The sequence below is a fragment of the Epinephelus lanceolatus genome, chromosome 9 (assembly GCF_041903045.1).
Source record: "Epinephelus lanceolatus isolate andai-2023 chromosome 9, ASM4190304v1, whole genome shotgun sequence".
NCBI lineage: Eukaryota > Metazoa > Chordata > Actinopteri > Perciformes > Serranidae > Epinephelus > Epinephelus lanceolatus.
The window spans coordinates 32,227,984-32,248,980 of record NC_135742.1 but is presented as its reverse complement, the minus strand read 5'-3'; the positions used below and the strand labels follow the sequence as shown (position 1 = coordinate 32,248,980).

Sequence of the window (20,997 nt, the reverse complement as noted above, 5' to 3'; positions counted from 1 at the left end):
CCAAAGTTACAAAGGGAGGAATTTTCAGGTGTTTCACACTGATCATCATCAGCAGCAGCAGTCCAGCCTCTCTGTCATTAGCTCCAGTAACACCGCTATTTAAAATGATTCTACATACATATTTATATTCACAAACAACAACAAAACAGTGTGATAGTATTTTTCCACAACTGATAAGAAAAATGCTCAGTGTGCAGTTTATATCTTTCTTTTCTCCACAGTTGCCTTTTGGCAGGCAGCAGAGTGGAGCTTGTCTTAGGGCTAAAGCAGAATAATGCAAGGTTTGTTATGAATTAAATATTAGAAATCTTAACACAGCAGCCAATAAGAATTATTTGCCTTATTAAAGCAGCAGAAGACGCTGATTAAAATTTCATTGCATTGCAGTCTTTTTCCCATTTCTGCCTTCAATATATCATTGTAATGTATGAAACATGTGGAACAATGGCATATGGAACAATGGGAAGAGGGGCTTCATTTCCAAGCTCGCAAATGAGGAAAAGACTCCTTTTTTCCCCCCTGTTTTTGGAAAACAATCTTGTGTAAAGAAAAGAAAGGTGACAACAATGTGTCATTCTGTTTTCATTGAGTAACAAGCTGCAGACTGCTGCGGTGTCAAAATATTACAAATGAGATTTAAAATGTGTACGTTTACTGACTTCTGCCTCTAATTCCTTCATCACTTCATCTACGGATATCCATCACCTGTAGGAGTAACAGCTCCACACACACATGACAACACAGTCTAAAATACAGGCATTTAACTGCCTACAGAAAAATGTAACAGTATATCTGTCAAAAAGATTAAATAGAGGAAAGGTTACTCGAGCAAAAGCGGAAAGTAGCGATGAAGGCAGGATTGTTTTCAGTGTTCTTGCACTCACAAATGATAGGTCATTTAGTTGTCCACATGTAATGTGTACAGAGTAAATGAACATTGTGGTGTCTACTGTCCCATGAGGAAAACTCTTCCCTGAAACACTAGAGCTAATGAAATAGGGACCTATAAATAGCAGAGTCATTACTGAGAGAGGACTTGCTTTGCACCAGTCTTTCACTCTAACCCTTTTTACACTAATAACCGGCTCCATGGCATTACATGGACTCGGCCATCGGATACACATACAGGATATAGCTGAAAGCTGACATACACCCTAACCTTTACCCTATCAAACATAAGAGCACTAAAAGATCATTTTAACTTTTGCAACTGTGTGTTTCATTAACACATGTTGATTTAATTTTGTTTCTGGTGCCAAAAATCACTGAGGAAGTGCAACTTGATTTTTATTTTTATTTAGATTTTTTTTTATTAATTATTCCTTTTTATGTTATTATCATTATTTTGGTTAATCTGCCTCATTGGATGAAAAGTGTAAAATATGATCTTTACTCCAAGCAGTGGAAATCCCACATTGCATCTCCTTAAAAAAGGAACATTTGGTTTAACTATGCCTGGCAGGTCAAAGGTCTCTCACTGTTTTGACAGAGAGTGCAGCCTCAGTGATGCATGAAAAAAAAAATCCTCGCTAACTCATGCCGACAAGACAACAAGTTGTATCGTTCACGTTTAATCTATTTCTACAGGGGGTCATAGTTTGAACTGGCTTCTCCCTGTCTGCTTCAGGTTTATATTTCTACATCCAGCGACAGACAGACGCCTCCAAAAGCAAAAGGGGCATGCAAAGAGTCTCCAACAGCCACGCTCCTACTGCTGTAAACTCATTTCAATCAATCCTTCCTTTTTGCATCCCAAGCAGCCTCTGCTGGCTGCCACCGCCTGAAGATAACTATTTCACCACCTCTGTCATGCCTAATTAACAACTCAGATGTACAATTCAGAAATTTCGCAATTAACCTACTAAAATATTGTTGGAGGATGCTAATTGTTATGCCAGTTGCCATAAAGACTCATTTGCATAACGTATGTGCAAAAAACAATTATGAGCTGTTGATCGCGCAGGAGCCCGCAGAAAGCGCTTGGAGCGATGGAGGGGGAAGCGAGGGAGACGTTTGCAAGATGGGTGCTCGTGTGTGCAGATGGAGGGACAGCACTGAATCATCGTACAAAAAACCAGATTTGAGGAGCTGTGCGTGCAGACACCAGGCAGCACCGGTGCAGAGGCATCTATCTCCACAGCACAAAAGCATTTACCCTTCCAAATGAAACTGATGTGTACATTCTTGTTTTTTTTTCTTTCTTTTTCTTTTCTCCCCTTTCCTCTTTGTCTGGCTTCTTCTTCTTTTCATCTTTGCTGATGGGGAAATGGAGGGTATTTGGGAGCTACTTAGATAATAGCCACATCTTCCCCGGTCCCCCTCGTGCTTTAGAGGAGGAAGCACTAGTGGCCCTGCCATTGAGCCAGTCAGGAACCCAGCTGTGCGCGAGCCATTCGGCACAACACTATCTAGTCACTGCAGCCGCATCACTGGGGCTCTCTGAGACAAAAAGCAGCCAAAGTCAATTGTCTCTCCTGCTGAATAGCTTTCTGTTCTCTGTCATGCATTTACTGGAGCTTTTTCAGCACTGAGAAAAAACCCATAAGGTAGAAAAATAAAGTGGAAATAGAAAATATTTTTATGCTCCCTGGCCTGTAAGAAGGAATTGTTATTTTTAACCGCAGCTGCTATAAAAAATTAAATTAATAAATTAAATAATAATAATTATTATTATTCTAACAATTAATATTATTATCAATAATAATCATGATAATAATAATAACCTTATCATTAATATTATTATTAATAATAATAACAACCCAATTGAAATGAGTGGGGTCATTAACTTTGTCAGGGAACATTGAAATTAATGTTTCCTGTAGATTTCAGAAATGCTTACCTCCTCAGTCCTAACTCTATTTACTCCAGGTAATGCTTTTAGTCGGCCTTGCATGTGGTTAATTACAGTCTCATCCTGAACTGTATTTAATTAACACAGTCTTTCCTAGCTGAGCGTTACATATAACGCGGACAACCCATAAACATACATGAAAGCACGTTTAGCCGCTTTCAGAAGCCAAATCAAACGTGTGCAACAAAACGCCGACATTGGCTCGGACTGTGAGTGTAGTCCCTCCCTAATCCACTGCTTTAAACACTGGATCGGAGCATTTATCAGGCTGAATCTGCCACACACTCTCTCTCCCTCTCTCCCTCCCCTACCTCTCCAGACCCCCTGTTTCTGAACCTGATGAGTCAAAGGTCAGGAAAACAACAAGTCAATACGCAGCCAAAAGAAGCGCCATGCAGCTGAGAGAGCTGTGGAGAGGGCTAAGCCTCTCTGTGGCACTCCGTGATTTAGCCTGTAATAGTTTTCTGTAATCTCTTTCTATTGATTAAACCTCACATCAAAGAGGAGTCTTGCTACAGAACCTCTCTTTTCCTGGTCAGAAATACCATATGGAGGTAATCTTTCACCTTTGTTATTCTTGCTGCTCCCGCTGCTGCTGCTGCTGTGAGCCTCTCTTCCAAGCATGAGAGCAAGACAAGGGAGTAGCCAGCAGGATAAAACAAACCCCAGCGCAGAGGAATAACTGCAAAACTCATCTGAATCGCAGGCAATTTTCACTCAATGCATTCATTGTCTCCTCGTGCAGCCTGCAGGGGGAAAGGTACGTGAATGTAACCTTTGTCCCGAAACACTTAGAAATGTGAGAATGAAACATTTTAATTGTCATTTTTTAAAATGTATGTTCTTAAAGAGAAACATCACACACTGAAGGACAAAGAACTCCACTCGCCGACCAGATCTCAGGTTTAGCTTATCTAAATGCAAAACCAAGAAAATTTTGGGGGGAAAAACCCTCCTGCTAAAAACACTCAATTTAGTGACAGGCAAATGACTTCATGCTGCCACTTAATCTCATTTCTTGCATAATGCTCTCTAATTAGCATATCAAAGTGAATTAATACTTCTAGGGCATTAGCAATGCAGAAATATGTTGTAGCTCTACAATAATAAGTTAGAAGAGAGTCAGAAACTTCCAAACACCCTTAAAAAAGGCTTCAGAATATCTCACTGTTTCTAGAAAATGCATTTCTTAACTTGGACAGGGAAATCAAGAGTACGACCGTTCTCACCACTTTGACTTCGTCTCACCATTGATCACAAAATAACACTTTGAACATAAACACTAAAAGCTTTGAAGCTGAACCCTGAACTCACTATTCATGCGCTCACTGGACAATAAGTCTCGATAACATGATACATGTGCACGGTAATTACACCCAAGATTCTTGGACCGCTTTCAAATTTATTATTAAAAGTCACTTTCAGCCAACTGGTGGATCCCATGGCTAAAAGACAGCGGCCCCTGTGCCATCTGAACGAACATGAAAGGGGCCAAGGAAGCCCCTGTGAACGATGCCACAGGAGCCAGTGAAAGGCTCACTGTGTGCTGGAAAAACAGGCCGGTCAACAAGGCCACCAGACCAGCTGAGCTCTGTCAATGGCTAAGAGGGGGAGGCTGTGACTCTAAACCACAGGTTAACCATGCACACACACACACATACACACACACACACACACACACACACACACACACATGCTTGTTCTCCCTCTCCTCCTCCGTTTCATCTCTTTCTCACACACACTCATTCCGGGGAACATGCACTCTTTCACACACATACATGTGCATATATCTATTTAAATTTTGCAGATGCCACTTTGAGTCATTTAAACTCAAGAGCTTCGTTCAAAAACACTCAAACTGGAGACGTCACACAAGTTTTGACAAACGTGAAATTAGACAGGATTTTGACCTGACTCAAGTTTTAAAATAATACCACTTCTCTAATATTTTTCACACCGAGGTCGACAGCACGTTCCACTGATGCAGCAATGTTTCAGTGCTGGTAAAATGCTTCTAAATCAAATCAATGATTGCACACAAAATAAAAGCTGGCATCTTGCATGATGTGCGATCTGCATCCTTCTCTCGCTTGGTCTCTTTCATTGTCTAAACTCAACAGGCACACACACACACACACTGAGCAGAGCACCTCGGCTAGACTGTGGACCCTCTGCCTGCCTCTGTGGACGCCACCTGTGTTGGGGAAGTTCATAAACTTTTATGATCTCTCCCAAGCCAATTTCCTCATAAACTGCACAAAGGTCACAAATCTGACAAGGTTTGCTAAATTACACCAAACGGGCAGCGTTGTTTCCTTCATATTCTCACATTTTCTTTAACTGATAAATATACATTACTTGGAGAATAAAAAGTGATGTGCAGCAGTTTGAATATCTGAGGCATCTGTGCAGCAGCACTTTGTCTCTAGTTTCAAGAACAGAACAATCACACAAATATAAAGCATAATAAATATGGTCTGTGAAGAGCTGTTATCTCTAAAAATCAATTTTGTCTTCATTTAAGAATTTAAAGAGATGTAGATTCTGATATGTCCCATACACACCGTGGGGAAAGTGTAGAAACAGAAATCTTTCTGCTCTAAGGTGCCTTTAAAAATATATATACTACAGCAAAATTTGAGCTAAAAGAAAAGTTACAACACACAACATGAGTAATAATTTCAGCTGTCTCTCATATATGTGTTAATGTACGCATAGACTGTAAGTTTTCAACTCTATTCATAGAAATCTGCAGACTTGATGCTTATTAAAAGCAACTGCACAATATGCAACAAAATATTTTTTCTTTAAATACATTTTTTAAAATATTTTTCTACAAGCTGATTCTCTTATTTGCATTTAACAATGTTTGACTGCCCACATTTGTAGGACAGGAGTCTGCATGCAATTGGAATACAATTATTGATTGAGAGTGTGGTTGCCTTCGTACGTTGAAAACGTGGCAATTGTTGTCAGGTTATAAAGCATGAATTCATTGTGATCTCAGCTATGTAGAACATATGCTACGGGATTTCCCCATCCTGTTCAGAGCCAGGGTAGTGAGGGTGAAAGCTGGAGCGCACTTTCTGTGTAAATCCAAGCAACCAGTGCTGGTACATGATGCTTCTGCAAAAACAGTGGAGGGGAGAAAAAAAAATCTACCTTTGCTATGACAACAGGATTGTTTCTGTGTGGCACACTGACATTTTTTTTTTTTTTTGGAAAAGTGATTGATTAATTTGGGCAGAGGTCCCCTGTAACCTGGATGCAGGCTGCCATCGGATCACAGGGGAGGTAAGAATGTCTGTGTGTGTCTGTATCGAGGCTCCACTATTGTTTTGTCTTTGAGTTCACACTGAAATATTTGATACACATAGATCTTACCTGTCTTTTCTTTGATTTCACAGAGAACGCTGAAGAGTGCTGGTTTCATTCTGTGACAGTTCAGTCCATGTTTCCTGTTTCAGTATAAGACAAAATAAAATACTGAAATAAATTCACTGAAAAATCACATGGAAGACATTAACAAGTAATTTTTTTTAAAGATGTTAAGTGTAGTTGTCACTATGTCATGCCTTGCAATGTTCCAACCCACATTTCTCTCAAAAGTTATATTTGCTACTATACAGTAAAAAAAATTAAAGTATGTTTGGTTAGACTGAATATAAATATAACGCCAATTGACAACTAATTTAATAGTGAGCCCGTTGACATGGATCTCATTTTCTCAGCACCAGCTATAGCAGTGCAGAAATATGAACATTTACTACAGCACATGTGTGCACACAAACTTTCTGCACAACACAAGCTCACTCAGGTTCACGCTGGCACACAAGCAGTTTAAATAAAATGCTGTTGTTCCCTCAGTGACAACTTTCTCCTGTGTTAAATCTTTGCGAGGCAGTAAATACACCTCAGTGTATGATTATCATTAAAGCCACTCCAGCCTATTGTTATGCATGGGGGAGTTAAGTTAAGCGGGCCACATCTCAATAATGATGCGTTCAGCGTTTTGGAGGAGGGGGGGCGAAGTTAATAAAACATATAAATCAACCAACTTTGCTTGCGCCTCGTCCAGACTTTGATCAGTTATGGTCATTATTTGATGGAGAATGTCACCAATGTCTTGTTTTCTTCCGTCTCCGTCTGTCCCATCGTGTCCATGTGGAGGCGGCAGTGCCATGCCTCCTTGTACCGAGTGGCCGGCCAGACTGACACCGCCGATCGACTGCATGATCCGGGCTTGATCATCCATAGTAGCCGCTAAAGAGTCTGTGCACTGAGCCACACAAATTGAAAAACTCATATACGAAATCGGTTATAACATATGCCGTAGACAAGAAGGATGCACGGCTGTGGTTCTTCAGCGGTAACAGAGCACACACGTCTTTTAAAAAAAGCCTAGTGGTGATGTTTTAGCGTAAATCATGTGTCCAAGTTCTTGCTGTCCTTTCGCTTTTTTACGCGCGGTCCAAAGTGCCAAAACGCGTGTCTGTGTTTGTACAAAAATGCATAAATCTTGTTTCTTCTTCTTAGCACTTCTTTGTCAGAATTGACGGTCCATCGTATCCCGCACGAATCCTCATGCCAATCTGTCTTTTCTCTGGGATTTGACGGCTGGTACAGACAGAAACGCTCCTTGGTGATCTCTCATTTATTAGCGCTCTTCATGGGATTCCCGGCGCATTCCTCTTCCAAAATGTCCAAATCCTGCTAGTGAAGCACCGTCAACAAAAAAAAATATCCAATGTGGAAACGTGTAAACAAATAAAAAAAAAATCTCGCAGGTGTTACCAACTATAAATGTACAGAAATGATTCCCGCGACAACTGACAGCGTTAAAAAAAATACACAATCTGCGGCATAAGGTGTCCAAATGTGACTATCAAAAAATATGAAATGTACAAAAAAAGTTGGGAGATTTTCTGTTTTAGAAAAAAAGCGAGAAGAAATTAATTAGGATACAACGCTGTATAAAGGCGATGCGCAAAAAAATATCTTGCCCTGCTGAAATTTATGAGCTCCAGCCTCTGCCTGTGTGTGTTTTATGTTGTTTGATGGCAGCGGTAGTGAGCGATTGACAGTGTGCCAATGCCACTCACTCAGTGCAGACGTGTCAGAGCAGGGAACAGGGGTAGAAAAAAAAAATAAAAAAATACAAAATACGAAATGAAAATGCACGCTCCGCCCTGCAGAGGAGGGGTCTATATTCTTGTCACTTCTCGCCTGAACACCGAAAAACAAAATGTTAAGAGCTAGTACTTAGGATGGTGATTATATTGATGAAAGCACGGCAGAGTCCCCCTCTCTCTTTCTTGTTGCAGCGGCAGCAGGGTATCCTCGTTTCCTCACGCGTGCACGTGCAGCAATGTGCATATTCTCTACCAATAATAAAGATTTAGCCCTGCAACAACACAGGCAAATGCATAATGAGAGTTTTTATACAGTTTGATGTAGAACTGCATAGTCCCTTGTAAGCCTTGGTTCAAGCCAGGCAAGCAGTAGACATGTTTATATTATTGGAAAGTAAAGCTCCTCGACCAATCGCAGGCCAGAATGACGAAGACTGACGATCCGCGTGTCCTATTACTGGCAGATGCATGATGCTCAGAGCCCACCCACTCCATCCCTCCATCTTCACACCGCTCGTACAAAAGGATGGGAACTTCTGATTGGTCGTTGCCACGAGTGATATCCATTGCACAAGCAGGCGGCGCTGCTCGGTGCTCCTCCGCAGTTGCTATGGCAGCAGACAAGTTGTTGAGCTGGATGCAAGGCAGCAAATATACTGTGCACCTCTACAATAAGCATCTAGAGTGTGGATTTATAAAGATAAAGAAAAAAAATAGGGGGTTGCCTTAATTTTTGGAGGGGATTTCATGATAAGCATAAAGAGTGAGCAGTTAAAGGCAGGTTTATTTTTTTATACATTGGAGTTTTGCAGAAAGACAGCATGTCTTGCAAGGGAGGGCATGTGCAAAAAAAGGTTTACATGCTGAACTTTTTATTTGATATGAATGTGACGATGACCACAAAGTCACAAAGTCAACACAAACAGCATTATAGGACAGTTTTGCAGCTTTATGCACTGTTTGCTCACATATATCCTCCAGCAGCCAAAAATAACCACTGTGGATGTCTTTTCTCTCAAAACTAGTCATCAAAGAATCAATAAAAGTGTTAAACTGCCTAAAATTCCACTTGAAGAAATGTGCCATGATCAGCATTATCCCTGGAAAATCTGCTAACTGTCTGCAACACTTTTCCACTTTTTGGTTTTTCATTTCAGTCTCATTCCGCCTCTCTTCAGTCTCTTTTTGAAGTCGTACACTGACGAGCCAAACAGAAGTCCGTCCTGACAAACTTCATCCTCACAGGCCGCAGTTTACTCTGAGGAACCTGATCTGCTGGGGGAGAAATAACTTCACTGTTTTTGCAGGCACCAGTGGCGGTGAGCGCTTTCTGTGGAAATTTATATAAAAACAAATCTCCATGTTTCAGAGGTCTTGTTGTTGGCGGTAGTTTTACGCAGTCTGGTAATGTGGATGCAATTTTTTTTTTACATGCAATGGTGTAATGTTTTCACCTCTAAAGGCACTGTGTAGCATTTTTGTGATCAGTGTTTATGGATTTTATCAAAAAATGTTGTCAACAAACAGACAGACAGCAGGCTTTACTGGCAGTCTGTAACTGTCTCTGTGCTGTATTTTACAATGGCTGCCTTTGGATCAGACTTGGCTTGGAATCTGCTTCACTGCTTCACAGCAAAATAGAGGAAAAGAGAAATAACTCAAAAACACACTATATTTTATCCTCTTCAACAAAATTAAGTACAAAAATAAGCACACTTGCAGGGTGACACTGAGATTAAGTGTAAGCAGAGCATCATCTCTACGATAGAAAGGCTTTTATTTCTTTAGGGTAAGGTATACAGTGTTTTGACAGTGATGTTACACATACAGACAAACATGATCTCCAATTGTGATTGATAATGAAATACATTTTTAAATCAAATTCTATTGAATTAATTCATTAATACAAACATCTTATTTCTTAATACCAACTTAAGTGTACCCATTGTAACACTGCTTGATAACGTAAGTTCTTCCTGGTCAGTGCAAAGTATAGATAGATCACTAACCACCTGGTCTCAGGATATGATTCATCTTCATGAGTCAGAACTGAGTGACTGGATTAATCTTCAGAAAAGTATGAAACTTTTATTAAAACTTAGACACAGTGAGTCACTACTTAAAATAACTCTTCAACTCTCTTAGTAGCAAAGTAGGAGAACATGATCCTGCTGCTCAGTTTGCAGGCCAGGATGTAGCTGATGAGTCAAAGATGTCCCAAAATAAATGAGCAATAACATATAGTAAATGCGGTAAATTTAGTTTGATATTTATAATCAAAACGTATGAATACATGTAGTTTTATTAATGAAAGTCTCAGCATCATGTAGTAGGATTAAGGTGGTCAGTTTGCCATTGAAAGGTACCTTGAGGAAATCACTGAGGAAGTTTTATGACTATATGTGTTAAATTCTAATATTAGAAATCACAAGATCACCGCATGTGACAAAAAAAAAAAATCCAGATTGTCTTTAGCAGTCTGTGTGGTTCTGCTCGTTCATTTGACCTTGAAGTATCGGTGCAACACACTCTTGAGTTTAGTGAATGGGAGTCCCAGGTCTACTGCATTTATCATTGAAATACTGAGCTGTCAAGTCACACTACATACCTGTCAAGGAGGGCTCAAAGGTACAGCTCGGGCTCCTCTCCTCTGTTGCAGTGCATGATTCTTCATTGCATTGCATAGCAGGCCTATTCACCGTTGTTTTCAGCCATATGTCAACATAATTCATTTCCGTATGTGACAGCTCCCTACCGTAAGACACTGTGGCGCTACTAGTTCACAAAACCTTGTTTACATAACCAAGAGGTTTTGCTCTCCACTGTTTTTTGTACATTTCATTTCCGAAATCAGATTGTTGAGAAAAAAAAGTCCTGACAGTGCTGCAGGTCAGTGTCTTTGAAGAGGAATAAATTACATGTAATTTGACAAGTTGTGTCCACATGCACTGTACATTGGGTTAAATAAAATGACAATATTTTTACAAATGAGCTAAGCGAGGCATAGGAATTAGCACCTATGAGTGTAGAGACAACACTTTGTCATCATGCTTCTCATTGTGACATCTGAAAAGACCCACAGGTGCTGTAGAAAGTGACTGTGTTGTCATATTTCATTTAGGCATCCTTCTGCAAAGCTGTAATTGCCTAATTAGCTTGTTAATTAGGAGATTAGCATTTACTGATAGAGTGGCTTGCTCTGTTGTGATGAGAGTAATACAGATTAAGTGAGAAGTTATGGGTGCATGATTTCACAATTTCACTGTCCACAAAGGGGTCACAAATCATTCAAAGATTTGTGAAATGGCTGCGTGTTTTACATCTGAAGATGGTGTTCGTCTTTTCTCTGAGCTTCCTCGTATCAGAGTTGGTACTGGAGACGGTGGAAGAATGTTGGAGCCCGGTGATGGCAGCCTGTCACACGGCAGCAAGATACCTCCTGGTTTGAGTGTCGCCTGTATGATCCCCTGTTGCTCAGGGAGATTGGAGGAAATGACCGAGCAGACGGTGCCAGAGACATTACTAACCCAATTATGAACAGTCTTTCATTTGGTTTGGATACTTTATTCTTATTTATTTCCTGGTATTTGTCGCTGGTGTGCGTGCACTTTGTCTTCATTATGGTTGCACACAAGAAAGCAGAGAGAGGGAGCATGAATATTTGTTGAATCTGCTCCTTGGTTTCGTTTAGTAAACTAATATCCAAGGAATGGCGCTTTTAAAATTCTGATGTATGTTTCAGAGTTTAAAATAGCAGGTGTTGCATGTTGCAGACTGTGGTGGCAGAAGCAACCAGATCCTTAACTTAAAGGTGCAGTCAGTGATTCTAATCTGAAACATGTTTTTGGCAAATTTAGCAAATATCTCCTCCCAGTCTGCTGTCCATTGTGTGTGTGCTGAAAAAAATATCAGGTGTTCAAATACAGCTGTGTAAATGGGAAAAAAACACAACATTGCCTGGATCGAACCAAACAACACTATTAAAGCCAATCAGCAACAGCGGACATTCATGCTTGTGCACTGGAAAAAAGAAAGGCGGTAGATGTATAGAGCGAATCAAGATGTTAATTTACACTTACTTCTGGGAAGAAAACTCCCTGAATCATGTTCATAGAATGAAACTGCACTGAACAAACCCTGCTTCAATTGGTTGGTTTTAGCCACCAAAAGTATCAGTATAAATGGACGCTATATTTAGAATATTATATATATATATTCTATATATATATATATATATATATAGAATAATGTTGAAAATGGTCTATTAAGAGAAAGGCAATCAGGGCAGTATTGTCAATCTATTTGTACTTGTTTGGGTACGGACATCAAACATTAACAACATTATGGATAATCGGGTTGAGAAGGAGCAGATTCTTGTTGTTAAATCTACAGCAATGTGTCATATTTTACAAGCTGATCATGTGTTTTGGATGTAAAATATTAATTATAATGCAAAGTGAGGAGTAACTGTAGCTATGAAATACATTTAATAGAGTAAAAAGTGTGGTATTTTTCCCCTGACGTATAAAGCAGCGGTACAAGTACCCTTAAATTGTACTTAAACATAGTGACTTGAGTCAGTGTACATGGTTAGATCCCTGCACCACAGACTGCATGTATAGTACTGTGCTTGAAAGGTAGATAACTATGTAGGAAATATTGCATCTGCTAATGAGTGTAGTTAACTCCCCCTGTGGTTATTAAATCATTTCAAGTGTTAGTGTGGGAGGTAAACTAATAAACTGTTAAGAATGTTAAATGCACAATTAGAGAGTTGATACATCTCCAATGTATTTGTGGGACAGGAATAAATGTAGCCGGTGACTTGGTCTGGAGCGGATGGAAAAATTTGGGGTGATGAAAATCCAAAGGGGAGTTCACCATTCCCTGAACTACAAAGGTCTAAATGCCTGTAATCAATATATTACACCTACTGTAACTTCAGTGTACACTTCATCCATGTGTATACCTGAACAAATGTAAAGCAGGATATTCCTCAGGAAAAAAAATCGACCTTTTGACAAAGTTTTAATCCCAGGAGTGAAAAGTATCATATCTAAAGAATCTGATTCTTTAGGAAGTCAAGACAGATGTGAGAGATCAGGAGCAGGCAGTAATCAGGGGGGAAGGTGAGAGGTACACAGCTACACTGCTCGCCACGATCAATCATACTATACTTGTCCTCCCTCGACTCTCTCGCTGTTACTGTCTCCACTGAATGCACTTCTCTCTTTGCTTAAAATTATTACACAGGCCATAAACCCAGAGAGGTGAGTGTCCTGCTAATGTGGGTCCATGTAGTGGTTGCAGTAACCTTTAAGATTGGCCAGCGAGTTGCGGCGGCTTGGACACGGGCCATATATTGTGGTCAATACCAGAGACATGGATTGACTTGAGGAGGCATTTTAAGGCCTTACATTTTAATTGACATCCAGGCTGCAGCCCAAATTGATTCTCAAGCATGGAATAAAATCCGACCTTGATTGCAGTGCTTTCGTTGCAAAATAGTAGGTAATAGGTAGTTACTGGAGAAAGGGACAACCAGAAAATGGACAGATGGATGTAAAAATCTTCAGACAAAATTTAAAAATTCCAGTCAAACTAAAATATCAATAATTAAATCTTTTAATGTTAATTTCTTTTGAGCATAAGCTGCTTCATTTTTAAAGTTAAAATTAAATCCTAAACTAAACTGTGTGCCCGTTTTGTGAAACTGAAGTCTTCATCAAACCGCAGCGAGCCTACACAGCATCGACTTTAGGCTTTATCTCACTACTTTATCTCCTTCATATATTTAATTGTAAAGATTTAAACATTAAATTTTACAACTTTATTTCTCCCTTCAACATCAATTTGTCTGGTAATGAAGAGAAAATCTCTGAAGAGGTCAGAGTGTAGCGTGTCTAAATCACTGTGGCCAGACTGCCCTCAACTCAGCTTGAGTATTGACATTATGCCAGCTATGACACCATAACTCAGCCCACTGCGATGGTCATTTGATAAATGGTATCATAAATTGTTGACAAAACAATTTGTGATGTATTATGTTACCGATGGGTTGTACTGCTTATCAAATCAAGTAATCTGGCAGGGCTCTCCATTCATCAGCAAAATGCAAGCGCTCGCTGCAGATAGTGATGACTTTGTTGCTTTGTCGACATACAGTTCAAATGTAGTGTTGCTGGAAGCAGCGAGAGCAGCTAGCACCAGAGTTTCATTATTTTTATGAGGCTCTCATGGAGGTGCAGTATTACTATCCCTTTTCTCAATTGAGGGAAATAGTGTAGTATGAGCAGTATATTGTGCATTGTTCAGAAATAGCTTGTCTTACTATCTAAAACTGGCATTGTTCTGAAAATCTTTCGTGCATGAAAAAAACAATAGTGGGGTTCAAACACATACAAATCACATCCTTGATAAAATGTAATGAAAAAAGAGCAAAAGGAAGCATAATGCATATTTTGCATGTAAATCCTGACAATGTTTTCACCAGTGACAAAAAGCTTAAGTTTGACATTTTGAATGTTTTACTTTCTTGCAGAGAGTAAGGCAGGTTTATTTGTGACATTTCAACAACAAGGCAATTGAGAGTGCTTTACATAACACATAAAAGGCACTGAGAAACATAAGACAATATAAAAAGTCAACATCAAAAGACAATTCTTTGACCCACAGGAAGCCAGTGTAAAGATCTGAGAACTGGAGAGATGTGATCCACTCTTTTGGTCTTAGTAAGTACTTGAGCCTACGTAGACACATTTTTCTGATATATTCATGTGGTGATAGCAGGCTGATTTTGTAACTGTCTTAATGTGGATGTTAAAATTTAGTCCATACTCATCTGTGTAGATATGTAGGATATTTTGCTGTTTTACATAATATGAGCAAGTAAGTATTTATATGTTAAACAGAAGAGGCCCCAAAACGGAACCTTGAGGAACTCCATGTTATTTTTGCTCAGATGTGTAATTACCAATCAACACAATGTCCAATCAACATCCCTGTCCTTCAGATAGGATCTGAATAGAGAGGGGATGACAATTTGCAGAAGACCTGATGCCATGCAATTAAAAAAAACCTTTGAAAGAGGCATATTGGTAAAAGATCAAGGCAATAGTGGAGGTAGCTTACAAACAGCTGGATTTTTTAAAGGAGGGTTTTTGTTGCTGAGCATTAATTAAGAAGTTTGATACCACTCTCATGTTTGAACAGAAAATTTTAAGCTACTGCTAGCACCTGGGTAGTTTACTTACCACAAACACTGAAAACAGAAGAAGCATGACGTTTAGCACTTTGGTTTTTGTAAAGATTAAACACTAGATATAACGTGAACTTTAAAGATGCAGGCAGGTGAATTTATTAACTTCATTCTGACCATACATATTGAGTGGTATTATTTGTCCCAGCTCTCAGCAAGAAGGTGAATAAATGTATTTCCAAAAATGTTATTTATTTAATTTTGCACACATTACTGCAGCATAAAAAAATCCAACAATCCAATGACTGAGAGACAGCCCAAAAACATCAGTCTTTTTTTATGACTTCTTCCTAATTCTTAAGTAGAAACTTCTATAATAAGCTTTTAATAAGCTTCTTCCTTCTACAGTAATAAGGTTTACTTCTTAATGTTTCATTCTGACGTGATAACACACATGTCAGGCAGCAGTCAAGGCAGTTGTTTTTCCTCTTTCCAAACATTTGTCATCCTTTATTTCTCATGAAAACATGGCAGACAGAAAATAATCCTATTGTACATAACAACTCAATGGTGAGTTCATTAATGTTGGAATGCTGACAAGCAGTGGTGCGAATGTGACCGTACTCACCAATAGCTGTCTTTTTTTCCTCTTAAGTGTCCTGGATGGAGAGCTCAAAGACAAGAAAAATGAAAACAAAAAGAAAGCAAGAGAGAGATCAGGTGCGTCTCAGCAGTCAGCCTGGTTTGTGTAATCAGGAGCATTTTAATAAATGCTAAAAGCGAAATTCTTTATTTTTAGCTTCTTATGAAGTCACAAGATTACACTTTTTATTGTCAGCTTTCTTCAAACATCTCCAGGTGAATATATCTGTCTGTGTACCGTTTGTCTTGTTAGCAAGGCATTCATGTGAAACATACAGTACAATATTTATGAAGCACACCACTGTACAGCCTGTGCTGCAGCCAATTTTCAGTTGAAATATTTGATCTTAAAAGCCAATGCTCAATAGAAGCCTCATGCTCTTGATCAAGAAACAATGTTGTGTCTTTTCATCATGCCGCTCTTTGCTGGAAGTCGCTTGTCCATCCTTTCTCTGACAGTGCCATTTCTGTTTGGCTGGCAGTGGGCGACCCCTGGGCTTCAAAGATACATTGAAGTTCTGCAAATAATCTGTCAAGCATGGAGACCAATGACTATAACAACATCTGTCCACCACATCTCAACAAACCTATTCATGAATGTGCCGTTTGTTGTTGACATGATGGAAAATGCTTGTTGTCATCAGAGTATTTTAGCACGGTGAAGACCCTCCAACACAACCGCTGCTTATTCCCTATCATTGTTTTAATGCAGTTTGTTGGGGAAAAGGGATTAGATGACCCACTGGTTTGTGACATTTAGTATCCACTATCTCACTGAGGAGGCGATGGGATTTATGAAATGGGTCATACACATGCACATGAGTCTTACTTAAGCCTCCCGTTAAAGCCACATGACCTTAAGAGAGAGGGAAACGTATCACTGGAAAATGCTAATGTGGTGCATTTGGTGCACATTAATTCTGTGCATGAATACGACACATATTTCACTTCAGGAAAAATAAAAATGGAGCTTTAGAGTGATGTGTTCTTTTCTTTATCTTAAACATTAAGGGAATCTGCTCTTTCGCAATTACATGTAATTTGTTAAATGGTGATATCATCATGGATATAATTATTTTTCTTGTGAGAATATGTGAAATTAGGGGAAATTGCTGATTTGAGAGGTTTTCAGTGTGTCAGCAAGAGCATCTTCAAATTCAGTAATTATGTATGTCAGTCTGGCAGGAAGGTGGAAAGTGTGAGTGTGCTAGAAGAAAGGTGTTCAGGTTTTCCTTTAACAGCACTGTTAGATATACTGTGGATTCACATCAGCGGCACCTGACGTAATATGTTTGGTAAAATTTGTTCCACATTTTATCTCAATTTTCTCTCCCGAGTTGCAGCGCTGATTTCTCTGGAAAGTGTACCGCACTAAGATCTCAAGGTTAATGCTTCTCAGGAGCCTTTACCTCTGGCCTTCTGTGCAGATCACTGCAATTAGGCTTTTCACTTGTGAATTAAAACTGTTTGAAACGCAGAGGTCAGCTTTCATCATCTGACCGTGTGCCCTCAAAGAGAAAGATAACACAGAGTTCAAAGGTGTCGTATTACAGGGCTAGGATTATAGTGAATTCTGAGTGGTGAATAATTTGATGTGCACCCTCTGGGTTTTGACTGTTTTTATTGCAAATATGTGCACATATTTGGTGTGCTCTACGGGCCTTTCATTCTGCACTAATTTGTTGCCTTGAATGCAACTCAGTCCCCTTGAAAATACGTAGACTACTGAACATAATTGTTGTCAGGGTTGTTCTCAGTGGAGACATTTTTTCTCGGTGAACAAAATATGTTCCAGTCTGGGGATCATGGGATGGTGGTGGACGTCAGGCACACAAAGCGCAAGAATCTGACACCAGTGATCAAGGTTGACATTCTTAAGGCCAAAACACACCGGTGGCGTCATATGACGGCGGCGAGTCAAGTGCCGCCCCCAACACACACAAAAAGCGTCTCGCTGCGGGGCGTCAAACGGATTTCTATTGCACACTCGGTACTGGTTGCCAACCGCTTTTTCAAGGGTGGCGACGCTGGAAAAATAATAGTGTAGTGCAATGGTGTAATGGTGGTGGCTGTTTTGACGCGCGTCGTACGGCGCCGGTGTGTTTTGGCCTTAAGTCTAGCATGTGGCAACAAAACACTTTGGAAAATATCTGAACAAGACTTCAATCTTTTCTTGGCATTAAAACAGCACAGTTTGTGCACAGCAAGTGGATCCAGAACTTCTTAGTGGATTTCTGTGGCTTTTTACACTTATGGCAATAGTAGAGCTCCGTTTCATCAAGTTCTTCCAGTTTTTTCATGACTTGGTGAATGTCCAGTACTCGGTCTCCTTTTAGCTCTGTTTTGTTCTCCACCTTCTCCTGGTAGAAATTTCTAGCACTGTGTTTACTAGCTAGTCTCTAACGTTGTACATGTATGGTTTGATGCTAGCCCGGTAGTGTTGGCCTACAGTACAATGGGTTTACAAAACCATCTGGCTACGGACAGCTTCCCGTTGTCGTTTTTTACTACAGGCAACCCTTTTCACAGTCAAGTAGTCATGTGATTCATTGTTAATATATAAATGTTGATTACCGATGGTTTAACAAAGTGCTGTTTATGGAAATCCATATCCTCAAAAAAGTTTTTTTCATGCTTTAAAGTTGATATGATTGGATACTGCAGGAAAACAAATAAACATGTTGTTCACAGCGTTTTGCGACTTAATTAAAAATGTTTCTTTATTATGTTAAATGCAGTGTTATTAAGGCAGAATTCTGTTTTTCCCAGAACTTCTAAAACCTTTACCAAAATGCAATCACATAGTTAATTTGTACAAACAGTGTTTTACCATTCACATAAAAGTTATTGTTACGCCACGACCTCTAGTGATCGTAGCACTTATGACGGGAGCAAAGGAGGAAGTCAGATGACGTAGTACAAAGAGCAACAAAGTCTGCGTATGGATGGGTCAAAAAACAGAGGACGTTGACCCAGGAGACCACTGTTCGTGTTCCATGTGAAATCAGAAGTTAATGTTGAGTTGATTTACCTACGTAATATAGTTAACGTCACTTAATGTCATGTGACATACAAGACTTACATTACATGACAACATAGCAACCATGTGCATTTTAACCCATACCATGCTTTTCCAGAACCTAAGCAAGTAGTTTTGTTGCTTAAACCAAAAACGTTAACATGTTTAAAGCTGTGACTGTTCAGAGTCATGTACAACCTATTCTGTTATTTAGGCATAGTTTTCTGGGGGAATCAGGGGACATGTCCCCCTCAATATAGAATATATTTTAGAATATTGAGGGAAGACTGAGGGGGAGCCTTACAGGAGCAGAGGACTTTTACTTTGAAAGAATTAAAGACATTTACATCATAATGGGGTGGCAGTACCTCAGTTCATTGTGCCTTGGCTTGGCAACCGGAGGGTAGCTGGTTCAAGTCCCCATACGGACCAAGTATGGAGCATGCACTGGTAGCTTGAGAGGTGCCAGTTCGCCTCCTGGGCACTGCCAAGGTGCCCTTGAGCAATGCATTGAAACCCCAACTGCTTGGGGCACCTGTCCAAGGATGCCCCCTCACTCTGACATCTCTCCATGTAATGCATATAGAGGTCCTGTTTGTGCATATATTCTAGGCCTGTGTGTATAAACAGAGTGGAAAAATTGAATTTCCCTTCAGGGATTAATAAACTATATCTTCTTTTCTTTTTCTTCCTCTGACACAGAAAATGCACCAATTAGTTTTTCAAAATTTACCAAAATGAATGCCCTTGCATGTGGCTGGTAGTGGCACTATTTTTCTGCAGGTCCCTTTAGTCATATGGGTTGGGGGACTTGTTAAAATTTGCAATATATAAATGTCAAATTATTGTTAATATTTTTATAAGTGATCAGATTGTCAGTCCAGACCAAAAACCCTTTTAGAAATGGTTTAAAAACAAAAGGTAAGTCACACTGTACATATGAACACAACATTTGCCACATTTGTCTTCATTTAAAATGAAAAAAAAAGGATAATGTCTTTGCCTAAAGAATTAAAGAAAAGAGCGGTAGCCTAACTGACTGCAACATAATGTTAGAAAAAGTGATTGATGAAGACAACGTTAATAGGATTGACTTCAATTGCAATTAACCATGCTAACCATGTGTCTATTGATATTCTGAGAAAACGGTGCACATTGCAACTCAATGTATTGGAGGGCTGCTTTGGAGCTGAAGATGGAGGAATGTTGCCTGTGTGAGGAGAGATAGCACAAATAGTTGTGTTGATCAGGAACAATTTTTTTGCCATTTCATTGTACTGTGACATATCTTTCATTAAGGTTTAAGCATTAGATTAAACCAGATCCAGTATCCAATAGTAATTAACTTGAGTATATCGGGAGGCCATTATTCACATTAAAGTAACCTTTTAATAGCTGAGCCTTTAACTCCACTGCAGGTAATGACTTTAAAGAGTGCTTATTAAAAGAGAAATGGTAATGAGCTTTAATAAAGCAGAACAACTTTGAAATGAAGAGCGCTTTTCAATAGAAAAGGATAGAGGGATTGGACCTGTGATTCCATTAACGAGACTAATGATTCTTTATCAGCCCTCTTATGTGTACATGGAGTTAACATTAACAGTGATTGAGGACGGGTTTCAGTGAAAAGATGGGCCTTTTCATTGCCCTTTAAAAGATCAGATAAGAGAAAAAGAACTTTAGTAATTTAAATCATTGAGAATTGATAACACAAGTCCTACGACCTCAAAGTCAGCGAGCGGAGCCGAAATCTCCTTCAGCACTTATGGACTGTAACAATACAGTACATCCGTAATTATAAAATGAATCTGTCTCATTATGTGTGAAAATGAACCAAATGAAAGGAGTAGATTAAGTGATACGCGAGTCAAATTTTGGCTTAGAAAATATGAGCTATCAAGTGTTTTTCAATTTAAAGATGTTCTGTGTGCTGCTTTGAAACGTGAAGAACAGACTGCGGGGAAGCTTCATATTTGCATGAGAACAAACGTGTAGATTTGAATATATATTGTTTTGATAACAGTAGACCTTTAGGTTTTCATATCACCATGGAGTCAAGAGTGAGAGAGAAGCCAAAAGGCAACAAGGTAGAGAAGACAAAGAATTAAAGAAATACAGGGACAGAGGGAATGGAAATAATTAAATCAATCTTTGG

At 39.4% G+C, this 20,997-nt stretch overlaps 1 protein-coding gene across 9 annotated transcripts in view; it reads right to left on the bottom strand.

Annotated features, from left to right (window-relative positions):
* The window catches only part of pbx3b (pre-B-cell leukemia homeobox 3b), a 59,939-nt gene extending 51,575 nt beyond the window's left edge, over positions 1-8,364 (bottom strand). For 2 of the 9 annotated variants that reach the window (XM_033619495.2, XM_033619491.2), the window contains exons 1-2: positions 6,910-8,353; positions 6,236-6,309 (exon numbers count right to left, since the gene is read on the bottom strand). In XM_033619495.2, the coding sequence (XP_033475386.1) occupies positions 6,236-6,309; positions 6,910-7,157 (322 nt within the window). In that variant the 5' untranslated portion in view covers positions 7,158-8,353. Of the gene's footprint in view, positions 1-6,235; positions 6,316-6,909 lie in introns of all 9 variants that reach the window. The other 7 variants (XM_033619496.2, XM_033619498.2, XM_033619488.2 and 4 more) reach the window with 6 other exon arrangements.
* Positions 8,365-20,997: the final 12,633 nt, after the last annotated feature.